General features: G+C 52.5%; 1 protein-coding gene across 1 annotated transcript; it reads left to right on the top strand.

Moving 5' to 3' along the window:
• The first annotated feature begins 6,111 nt into the window (after positions 1–6,111).
• LOC113977348 (olfactory receptor 1-like) lies at positions 6,112–7,154 on the top strand. The gene is given in 5 exon segments (XM_027703400.1): positions 6,112–6,271; positions 6,274–6,459; positions 6,462–6,488; positions 6,491–6,676; positions 6,679–7,154. Coding segments are annotated over 5 exon segments (1,035 nt in total).
• The last annotated feature ends 4,910 nt before the right edge of the window (positions 7,155–12,064 follow it).

Raw genomic sequence — 12,064 nt, 5'->3', positions numbered from 1 at the left:
ATGGGTCAGCCTTTGATGGCTGAGGAGCAGTTTGAGACTTGCAGCTCATGTCTACTGTGATGCAAGACCATCTGCTCTATTCATGCTCCTCATGCTGTTCCAGATCTTGAATCTTTGACAAGCCTCCCTGTCCTTCCAGCTGCTCCTCTCACACTTCTCTCTCCCTCCCCTGTTCAAGCCATGTCCCAGCTGGGGCTGCGTGGCCAGACCTGGACCTCCACCTCACTGAAATGGTGGGACTATAGCTGAGGTTTACATGGTGCCTTGTTCTGTTCCCTGATCTTCTCCTAATGTCTCCTCATGCTGCCCCCTTTGGCACCTGCTGTACATGGATGAGATGTTTTACAAGACATCTGTCAGTCAGCACAGTGGCCTCCCTGGGTGACCTTCTTCCCTTTCTCTCAGCCACTGTTTACTGTGTGGGTGACCAAGCACTGGTACAGGCTGCCCAGAGAGGTTGTGGAGTCACCTTTGGGGATACTCAAAACCTGTCTGGACACAATCCTGAGTGACTGCTCCAGGGGACTCTTCTTGAGGAGGGAGGTTGGGCTGGATGACCCTCTGTGGTTCCTTCCAGCCTGAACCATTCTGTGATTTATCCCAGTGAGATCTGCCTCTCTAGCCTATGGCAGCTTGTGAGCTTTGATAAAGACCCTTCCAGCTGACCAGGGAATGTCCAACACCCATATCTTGCTGACTCCTCCAGAGAGGTGTATTTCTGAGGTGTGATTTTCCTGTGCAAAACTTGGATTTAGTCTGTCCTGTGACATACTTTGCCCAGACATCAACCAAGTCTGGCACCAATTACAGCTTTTGTATCTCCCACATTGCATAGGAGACCTACTTGTGTCATCCTTTACCTCTGACCACCTCTGCAGAGGCTGCCGTGTTCGCTTCTTGTCTGGTGAAAACTAGAGGTATCACAGGGGAGTCTCAGCAGCACGTGGCATGCTGCAGTGATGCTTGAGTTTCGTATCTGACTGGAAATGTCATCTCCTCAGTCTTACTACTCGCTTGCCCTTCTGCATTGGTAGGACAGAACTTTTGAAGCGTTTGCAGAGGAGATCGTCCATCCTGGGAATCCACCAAAGCTCCTCCTTGGCCAAGGTGGATGCAGAGTTTCTTCACTTTTCTATCACCTTATTTTTTTGAATACTCACTCTGAATTTAACTAGCTACCTTTAAACATTTTCTGGTGTTAAATTCCTGCTGCCGAAGCCTTTGAAGAAGGTGCAGATGTCATTCCCCAGAGCAGAGCAGCAAGGCACCGAATTCTGATGTCTTTGTTGTTTGTCTTACATTGTTGCCTTTGGCTGCTTTCAGTAAGTTAAAGAATATTTATGCTATTTCTAATCAGCTTCTTTAAATTGCTGTAATCATGCCGGCTTCCATTTAGATTTCCCAATGTTCTTTAGGGTTTGTATTTGCTAATATCAGCTTAAGTGCTCAGAGGGAAGCTAAGCTGATCTTTCCAGACAATCTCTGTGCCATATGTGATAGTTAATCCTCTCAACTTTTCATTTTTTCCTCTTTTAAAGATGAAATGTGACTGTGTGGGATCATCTCTAGTTCTAAGAGTAGCAGTGGTTGGCATGAGAATGATGCTTTGATTTCAGCCCCTGAACCAGGTCCCACTTGCTGCTCAGGACCTGTGGGCTCCTAGCCATCCCAAAAAAAACCTGAGCCCATGAGTGCCCAACCAACCCGCCTGAAGCAGCCACGTGTTAGAGCCTCCTGGACGTTCCTTTGCATGTGATGGCTGCCAGCACCACTGTCACCAGCTGGTGGAATGGTCACCACAGCAGGAGTCACTCCCATGATGTACACACATCAGGTGTTGTCCATCTGCATTGGATGCTGCAGAGTGAGACCATGGGGTTCTCCAAGTGCCACTGGCCTTGGGATCTGGTGGGTGTGAGCCCAGAAGAACCTTTCCCCTTTCAAAAAACACCCAGGAGTACATTGAAATCACCCTGGTTTCCCAAGCCACTGGTGCTGCTGAACACACCCGTCATGAAGAGAGGAAGCATCTTGTTAAGCTGTGCAGGCGCTGAGTCACCAGTGTCCCCAACAGCTGTGTGGGGTGAGTGCTTGAGGTTAGAAGAGATTTAAGATGGAGGAGTCAGCCCCATGCTGGGGTCTCTGCCTGCTCTGCTCTCTGCCCCTCTCCCATGACCAGCAGTCGTGGGTGTCCTTGCTGTCCCTCTCGCAGCCCAGCAGCCAGATGAGCAACAGGGTGCCCGGCACGTGTGTCAAAGTACACAGCCTCACAGCTCGCCTGCAGGCAGCATGGCAGGAGTCCTGCCTCTACCACAAACATGGTGCTGCCCACCTACAGGCATGCCCCTCATCCACTTGTTCCACAGCCTAGTTCCCAGGATGTGGCTCTCCGTGCACAGCAAGGCTGTGGAGCTGGCCTGTGCTTCACTTAAGCCTACCTCAAGCTCACTTGACTCATTAGATTTGATTGCAAGTCAAATGCAATTTAATTAGCAGAAAGGCAAACAGCCCCTGCCAATGACTGGCTGATCATTCCCTAATGACTATCAGATCAGCAGATGTAATTGCAAACCCTTACAGTTATCGGAAAATGAAATGAAGATGCCACTTGCATCCCGCTCAGACAGTGCCTCCGACATCTCCTCCTGCCATGGCTCGTGGGCTGGGGAGTTTCTGCAGGGGAGAGTATACCCCTCTGCACCCTTCACCTCCCAGTAAAGCAACCAGGACCAGAGAAGCCAACCTGGTTTTCTGGTAGCCTAGACTGTGGTGGTGTCCTGGGGACACCAGCTCTTTGGAATGCCCCGGATTCTGGAGAGGTCACAGGGCACCGGGAGGGAGCTGGGCGTGGTTGCCCTACCCAGGGGTCTTGTGCTGGGTCTGTGGGTGTGACATCTTCCCAGCGAGCCAGCCATGTAGTTTTCCACCTCTGCTTCATTAAACCAACTCAAAGGCTCTGTGAACACCAAATTATATTTTTAGCTGTGGTTTGCATATTTCCTTTCTCTTTTCAACTTCCCAAACCTGCCCAGCTGCAGGAACCAGCCCACCTTACTTCTCCCAATTTCTGTTTGTTCACAGCCGAAGCCACCAATCTTCCCCTATTGATCTTCCCATTTACACCAAACAGCATTGACTCATGCCTACTCGAGCTGAAGCTGTTTTCCCAGATAACTCTTATAAAAACAACCTATTTTTCAGGAACAGGTACAAAACCCCTACCGCATCAGTTCACTTCGTGCTGGTGAAAAATTATGTTGTCCTCATATCCAAAGATGTCTGGAATGACCATTGCAGACAAGGCTGTGATTATAGCACCTCCACCCCTCCAAAGAATTACTCTTCCTGGAAGGATTTCCCTCCCAGGGCTTTGTCCTCACCCCAAGCTGGCTGGGAGATCTGTGACAGGTCCCAACACCATCCAGGCAGACAGCCCTTTCCTTCCTTCCCAAGGCAGTGTAGGTCCAGGAAGATCTTCTGATGGTGACTTTCAATGTTTTTTGCTGTGCTGCCCTCCCTCCTCACCCCCCACTTCTACACCCTCCTCCTGAGTCCTCCATCACCTCTGCCCTGGTCACACCAGCTGTTTCTCTGACCTCTGGAAACCTCTGCTGCCATGGGAATCTTCATGGAGTAGTTTGAGTTGCTCTTGTCATGGTTACAGGAGGTTTTTGTATTTTATTCCCTTTCCCAACGTGGTTTTGGAGGGACTGTCTCTTTAAGAATGAATTCCCCACCCCTGCTGGAGCTGGGAAGGGGGAAAAGAAAAAGGACCGGTGGAAAACAGAGCTCTTGTGCTTCTCTGGGACCATGTGGGCTGGTGCCTGGGGAGTCCACCTGGAACTGCTGCCCGTGCCAGGAACCCCTGCCATCGCCCGGCCCGCCACTGCCACTCGCCCTCCGCCACAGCTGGGGAGAAAACAAAAGTGAGGCAGACCTAAGGCACACTGTGTGGGACCAGCACGGCCTCCCAGGACTGCCACTGCCACCCGCCCATGCCAGGACCACCACCACTGTCCGGGACCGCCACCACCGCCAGGGACAGCAACCACTGCCCAGGACTGCCACCACTGCCAGGGACAGCCACCACTGCCAGGGACAGCCACCACCGCCAGGGACAGCCACCACTGCCCAGGACTGCCACCACTGCCAGGGACCGCCGCTGCCACTTGGCCGCTGCCCAGCCACGCCAGGCAGGGCAGCGCCAGTGCCAGAGGCAGCATGTGGCAGGGAACAAAGAGGCTCCAGACTAACACCGCTGGTACAGTCAAGACCTGAACGTGACATAGAGTGGGCAGTTTAATAGTATAGCTTCTTATGAGCAACACAGTTTTCCTGGGTTTTTGCTTTTGCCCCTTTTTTGCATTGTTTTTTTTGTTTGGTTGAGCAGAGGAGGGCAGGGAGGGGAGGGCGGGGAGGGCAGGGAGGACCCTCTGCCATTTTTTCCCCTTTGTTCCAGGGGGGCTAGATGGGATGGTGAATGCCCCTCTTTGTGGGTAAGCCTATTCCTTTGTATCTTTGTGGCTGCTGCTATTTCCTTGTCAGTAAACTGTTATTTTTTAACTTATATCTCCTCACATTTTGTCTCTCTGTATTGGTAGGAAATAAAAGGGGAAGGAGTTCATTTTATTGGAGTTCCCGCCCCAAAATTTGTCCTTAAACCAAGACACTCTACACCATCTTTGCACAAGGCCAGCATTGTTTGTTATATTTCCATTTTGTTATATGAGCCAGAGGAGATACCAGCCCACACTGCTCTCCCAGCTGCTCTTATCCCCCAGGTCCTTCCCATCTCTCTGAGGTTACACTTTTGTTTGTCAGCTTCTACTCCTCCATCACAACCCAAACACGCCTCTCCTTCAATCTCCATTCCTTTTGTGGTTCAAAGCCTGGCATCACATCCCTGAAGGCTTCTCCCATCCTGCTGGCACACCTCCCTGGATTGAGTCCATGGATGCTCCCAGGTGCTCAGACAGCCTGAGCAGCTGAGCTGCTGAGGCTGCTCCTCCTCCCTCCTTGCTCACACACATCCACCCAACTGCTGGGCACCAGGACAAACCCACAGCCCACCCTGGCCCTCTGCATTGTGGAGCACATCTCCAGCATGGCAATGTTGTCCTTGCTCCCTCTTGGAGTGCAATGTCATGTGAAGGTGCTTAATCCTCTCAGCCTGGCATCCATCTCCTCTTGGCTCCTAGGAGATGCTCCCACCCTTCTCTCTGGAAGGACCTGGTGATAGCTCAGTCAGCAACAGCAGGTTCCTGCAGGCTTTTGTGAATCGCTGATCATGTCCTGGCTGCTCCTTCTCCAAGCTTTAGGTTCACACTCAAAATCTTCTGTATCTCATCTTCCTTTACTCCTAAGCTCCAGCTTCCCATTAGACCCAGAGTCTTCCCTTTTCCTGCAGGCTAATATCTCTGCTTTTCCTTACCATCCTCAAGCCTGATGGAACCGCAGAGTCACCTTTGCATTTCTGGTCCTCCTGTGATCTCTCAGACACTCAGAGGTCCCTCCCTTGTGTTGTTTTCTCAGGGTGAACATGAAGCTGACATCCCCAGTGCAGTATTGACCAGAAGGAACCTTCTCTGTCTAACACATAAACATTGTTTATTTTTTTGAGGTCTGCTTCCACGATCTGTGACAGAGAGGGCAAGCAGGAGACCTTTCTGTATCTTCACTAAAGGTGTAAACACAATTTGTTCCCAGCAGCAGCTGTTCAAGCAGTCTCCAACCTGTGAGATCTTTAGATCAATCTCCTGTTGCAGGTCAAGAAACCTGGAAGGAGGAGAGGAGCTACTCTCGTCTGCTCTTGTTTAACAGTCCCTGGGATCCTTACTGATCACAGAGGTGAGGTCTCAGCTCTCTCTGGTGTCCTTCAGGTGACACAGAGTTGGGAGTTGTCTTAAGGATTGAAACCCCATGGGCTCAGACCTGCCACCTGCCCCCACAATTGTACTCCCACCACGCCTCTGGATCAAGGTGTGAGCAGTGCCTGGGCAGCGGCACAGCTTCAGCTCACTACACAGCAGAGCCAAGGGCTGGAGATGCCCCACAGCAGGGGTGAGCACTCCCCTTCCTTCTACCTGTCCTTATCTCCAGCTCTCCTGGTAGATGAGCCCCAAGCCCCTGCAGCAGGAACGTCTCAGTGCCCCCACCATGTTCCTTCTCTTGGAACTTTCCAGTGTCAATGGAGCAGAGATGATGCCCTGCCCGTTCTTCTCGCTCATTTACCTGGTGACGGTGCTGGGGAACCTGCTCATTATCACCCTTGTCCGCTGAATGTGCAACTGTACTCCCTCATGTATTTTTTCCTGGGCCACCTCTCCTTCCTGGACATCTGCTGTTCCTCCACGCCCCTCCCTAAGATCCTTGGAGACTCCTTCTCATCACAGAAGACCACCTCCTTTGTGGTCTGCATCACTCAGATGTACTTCTTCCTTGGCTTTGGGGGCTCTGGGTGCCACTGCTGACTGCCATGGCTCAGGACCGGTCATGGCCATCTGCCTCCACTACCTGGCACTGATGAGCAAGAGGATGTGTCACTGCTTGGTGGCTGAACAGCTCCTTCTCATCTCTGATCCAGGCCTGCCCCCAGCCCACTTGTCCTTCTGCGGGTCCAACGTGAGCGACCACTTGTTCTGCGAGATGCCCTTTGTGCTGCGGGCCTCCTGCAGCCCCACACTGCCTTCAGCACAGCCACCTTGTACACTCTGGCTGAGACCACTGCGATGGGCTCTTTGCTTCTCACTCTTGTGTTGTATGTTCACATCTTTGGAGCTGCAACAGGGAGCAGGGACACAGAGAGCCTTTGCCACTGCACCTCTCTCCTCGCCATAGTGTCCCTGTTCTTCACAGGGACTGGGACCATTTGGTATCTGGTGCCTCACTCCAGCAGCTCCAAGGAGACAGACATGGTCCTTGCCCTGCTCTACACCATTGTGACCACCATGCTCAACCCCATCATCTACAGCTTGAGAAACAGCAAGGTCAAAGGGGCCATCAGGAGAGCCCTGTGCCGGGGTGTCTTACAGGCCTCCACCAAGGGTGCAGTCATCACTGCTGAGCAACCTCCACCCTCCCTGCGACAGGGACGGGCTCTCCGTGACCCAAGACACAGGAAGAGCCTGGGGCTCCCAGTCAGGCAGTGCCAGTGAGGGCACAGCTGGCAGCTTCTTGCTTCCCCTCACCAGCACATCCAACACTCAGACATGTTATTACCCATGAGGACCTGGGGGCTGGGTCCATAATTCACAGCATCATCTGCCTCTGTGACTGAAAGCCCCCACACCGCTGACTCGGACTCCCAGTGCCAGCTTCAGAGAGCCCAGCTCTGCAGGTATGGTCCGAAGCAAGTGAGCTGGGTCTCATCCCATTCCAAGAGCCAGGTACCATCCTTCCATTGCACAGCTCTTCACTCTCTCAGAGGGGTGGCAGAAGGATGGCACACAGCATCCTCTGGAATAGACTAGGCCTAAGAAATAGATACTGCCCAGATGGATAAGCTGTGCTGGCTGTCCGTATGTTGCCTTTGGTGTGCTGGGGCCCTTGGTAAGCCTTTTTCTTTTAATCATTTATCTACATGAGGGGCTTTGTCAGGCTCTCTGGAAAGAACTTTTATTCCCAAGCAGAGTCCTTTTTGAGGTGAAACACTGCAAAGCACAGCAGTAATGCTCAGCTGTTTGCACTCCTGGTTAATGCTGGATGATCTCTTCCGGGCTCGACTTGCAGACACTGCAGAGCTGGATGTCCTTCCCTTAATGCAATGGAATACGTATGTTGGGATCCAGGGCTCAGCTATCAGCAAAGAAGGAGCTGATGAGATTATGTAGCAGGCCATGGACAGCAGAAGCTGGGAAAAACTCCTTACTCTGAGGACCTTCCTCAGAGACCTATTGATATTTAACTGTGTTGATTGGCCTGTCTCCTGCAGCAAGATATGGAAACACTTTGTGATGACGTTATCAGACCATGTAGAAACCCCTTTATTCTTTTCCCCCCATGTGGTCCTAGCTAAGGGAAAATATTAACCAACTGTGTAACTGTAGCAGAAAATTGTGTAATCTCCTAGTTAACATATTCCATCCCCTAGTTTGCATAACCCGTCCTCCTCATTAACATGTCCTGCCCCCAAGATCCTTGTGTTGCATTTCACGTGTTCAATAAAGATTCCAGTTTTCACCCCCAAACCTGAGACTGATTGGTTATTGACCTCTTCATATGTATACATAGAAAAACCATTGTCAGTGGACTGATCTTTATAGTTTTTGAAGTCAAAATTAATCCTGGGTACAGAGAGCTGCTTCCACATGCGAAATGGTGGCAATGAACAGGAGTGCGGGTGGGAAAGCAGATGGATCTGGTTCATGTCGTGCTTTCAGGAAGGGTTCAGGGGTCCCAGCACATGGAGCTGAGGGAGTGGTACTTAGTGGTTATAAATAAAGTGGTGGGAAAGGATGTTGTGAGCCCTGCTCAGTGTGTGCTGGGACACCTGACAACAGACACAGTGAAATGTGTTCTCCCTGGACCTCGACCCAATGCTGAGTTGGTATTGCTTTACAAGCAAAACCCTGTAAGACTCCTACTGAGCAGAAATTATGGGAACTAGTTTCTTGTGACTGATGGAGTCAAGATTTCCCAGTGGGAACCCAGCGTGCCTTATCCACTCAGGTGAGGCTGCACCACATACTCCCAGAGCACACGGACAAGGCAGGGCCAGTTGGGGAACCAGGATTTTGTAACACCTACAAAATCAGCAGCTCCTTTGGAAATAAAATGGGAATTTCCCATCCCTTCCCACCCATGGTTCCCAGGGCAGGGATGACCTGGAACATTCTGCCACCCCTCTGCTCTCCTACTGCCAGGGAAACCTGAGAATTCACAATTACTCGTGCCAGGTGCGCTGCTTTAGTATTTGGCCGGGAATGCACCTCTGGAGGTTATGAGCAGCAAGAGAGGATGTAGCAGAGAAGGGCTGGGCACCATGAGTCTGTGCTTAGCCTTCACTAACTTGAGACACTGATGGGCAAGGCCATACCACAATATGGACCAGCAGAGCTTGCTGAAAGGACCAGCAGCATCGCCAGGGATGAAAGAACCATAAACACCTGCTATCAGAATTATGAGTCGTGGGAGACTCCCACTTTCTCCGGAGCAGTCGTCTCCAAAGAGGAGTGCATGCACCCTGGGGGTACAAAGAACAACCCATTAGGATGCAGGAAGAAAGTATATTTGGTACCATTAAGAAATAAAATAAAATCATATTTTTAAATCAATGTTTATTTAATCTTTATCTTGTCCTTTTAAAATGTCTATTCACGTGTATGTTTTATAATCTGCATGTACATAACTCACGAATAAAGGGAGACATCTCTGCCAGGGGGGCTGGAAGTGACTGTGTCCTGCAGCCAAGGGAGAGGCACAAGTGGTCCTGGGGACAAGGCTGGTGTGAGAGGAGATCCCACGTCATGCCAGCATGGAGGCAGTGGGGATGGGTGGTGAGCCAGGCTCCGGGGGCTGGCAGCGAGGCAGAGAGGATGACATAGCAGTGGGACAGGCAGGTTGGGAGCAGCACCCACATCAAGGACTCAGTGAGAGTGGGCCAGGTGTGCACAAGAGGAGTGGAGTGCACAGGGTGATGCAGAGGGCTAAGAGATGTGAAAATGGGACAGCGGAGAGGTGGTGGGTACACGGATGTGGGGGACACTGGGGCATGGAATGGATGATGGGTATGGGAGGTGTAAAGGAAGGGGGTGTGTAGGGTGAGAGGGTTTGGATGAAGGGGTACAGAGGAGAGGTGCAGGGTGAGGCCCACACAGGCAGGACATATGTGAGAAGGTGTGCGCAGCCGTTCAGAGCCTGAGGCTCCATAAGCTGCCCGAGAACGAGGAGGCTCAACATGGGGAAGCTCAGCAGCATCCTGGAGGAATCCCTGAGCTCATCCCATCCTGGCACTTTCTCCTGCAGGGAAAGACCTCGCCAGCTGTGGCCTGGTCAATATGGACCACACCAGCCTCAGCACCCTCCTCAGTACCTGCAGTGACGGCAGGGGGATGAGGGGTGCGGGAGGCAGACCCTCCATCAAGCCCCTGCCATCAGGATGAGAGCTTCCAGACAGCTGTTCTGGGGGTGTTTGGGATGATGGGTGCTCTGGCAGGTCTGCATGTGTGACCAAAGTGCTCCAGTGCTCCAGTGCCACCCCCATGGAAAGAGTAGGTTTGGGGACATTTGTTCAGGCTGCAGCCACATTGCTGTCCCTGTAGGCAGATAAACTGAAGTGAAAATTAAGCAAAGCAGAACCAGAGCAGTGACTGTTCCTCTGTACTCCCCGTCACTGCCAGAAAGACACTGAGGTGCTGGAGTGTGTCCAAAGATGGACAGTGGAGCTGGGGAAAGGTCTGGAGCACAAGTCTTATGAGCTGTGGGCACAGGGACTCCTGGCACTATAGCCTAAAAGCAGCCCCAAGCACCACTCTGAGGAGGGGCCAAGCACTGGATAATGGCCAGTAAAGAAACTTCTTAATTTTTTTCCATTCACCAAGGAAATTTTAAGATCTGAAACTCAGCAATAGGAAGAGATGTGGCCTTAGCCGCATTTTGGAAAGTTGGGAACTAGCAGCCATCTGCAACAGACAGTCCATTGGGAGCTTGGGCTGAGCTTGTGGCAAGCAGCAGGAATTGCTGCAGAGAGGGCTGGAAGATACCTCTGAAGGTCTGTAGTTCAGCCCCTCACCACAACAAGCCCCAGGTTTCCCAGACTTTCATCCAGCGGGATCTTGCAAGCCTTGAAGATCGTGATGGCATGGCTTCAGTGAGTCCCTCTCCGGCTCCCACTTCGCTGCCAGTCCTGCTTGTTCCTGATGGGTCCGTGCTGGAGGATCCAGCTCAGCCCTAGCCCTTCTGTGATGAGGGCTCCTCCCCCTCCCCACCCACCTCTTGCTCCCAGATGATGGTGACCCTGCCCCTTGGCTAGGTGCAATGCTGGGGAGTGCTGAGGTCCTCACAGAGGTGATTCACGCTCTCATACATCACCTGTCCATGGAGGCAGCATGGGAGTGGGGTCTCCTGCCCACCTCACCAGGACTCACAGAGTCTCATGGACACACACCCAGTGGCCTCTGAGTTACTTCCCACTGCTCTTGCCCAGCCAGGTGGCTGCAGGCTTGAGGCACAGATGGGGATGTGGTTGCAGCCCCACCCCCTCCTGCCTCCCCCACAGACACCTCTCCGAGATACCCCTGCTCGGGGTCCCCACACTCCAGGCCAGTGCTCAGCTGGCTTTCTTTGCCTCTGCAATCCCATCTCTGTGTCCCAGCCATTTCCCACGGAGGGGTTATAGCTGCTCCTGGCCACAGCCACATTGTGGACCTGTGGCTTAGGTCAGCAGAGGTGGTGTCCATGGTCTTCACCCCCAGCAGAGCCTGCCCCCACCCCAACACTCAGAGGGGGAACCCCCAGCAGCTCTGGGGCTCTAGAGCCTGTAGTGGGGCAGGAGCACCAACCACCTCATGGAGAGTGCACAGGCCAGGTTGGCTGTGGCAGCTGGGTATGTCCCCCAGCCCTGTGGGCGAGTGGTCCAGCCAGATCGTGCCCCAAAGTGCCATGCAATGGCACCTCACACTGCACCAGGGCACTCACGGCCGGGAGCACCATTCCCCTGGGAGCAGCTGGAGATGCTGGGTCTGGTGGCACATGGGGACAGGACCTAGCAAGGACTTGGCCCATTGGATGAGGTTGGCCCCTCCATCACTTTTTGACAGGGACAATGTAGGGCAAAAGAGGAGCTCGACTTCTTCAGAATGGGACCAGTTTGTCCCAGTAACTCTTTGGCCCGAATCCATCCCTCCAACCCCACATTCCTGCAGGGCAAAGGACAGCAGACAGAAGATACAGTTACTGGCCCTGGCACAAGCACTTGCCCCAGTTCTCCTGGCACCATCACCTGGTGGGATTACTGCTCCTGGGGGTGAGTGCTAAAACTGAGAAGCAATTAATGAGCACAGAGCTCCAGCAAATTTAGGGAGCAAAGAAAATGCATGTGTCCTGGTTTCGGCCCAAATCAGTGGAA

Source organism: Neopelma chrysocephalum, unplaced genomic scaffold (genome assembly GCF_003984885.1).
Source record: "Neopelma chrysocephalum unplaced genomic scaffold, ASM398488v2 Primary Assembly neopelma1_226, whole genome shotgun sequence".
In the NCBI taxonomy this organism is placed as follows: Eukaryota; Metazoa; Chordata; class Aves; order Passeriformes; family Pipridae; genus Neopelma; species Neopelma chrysocephalum.
Note: the sequence above shows the minus strand (reverse complement) of the source record. Positions and strands in the feature narration are given on the sequence as shown.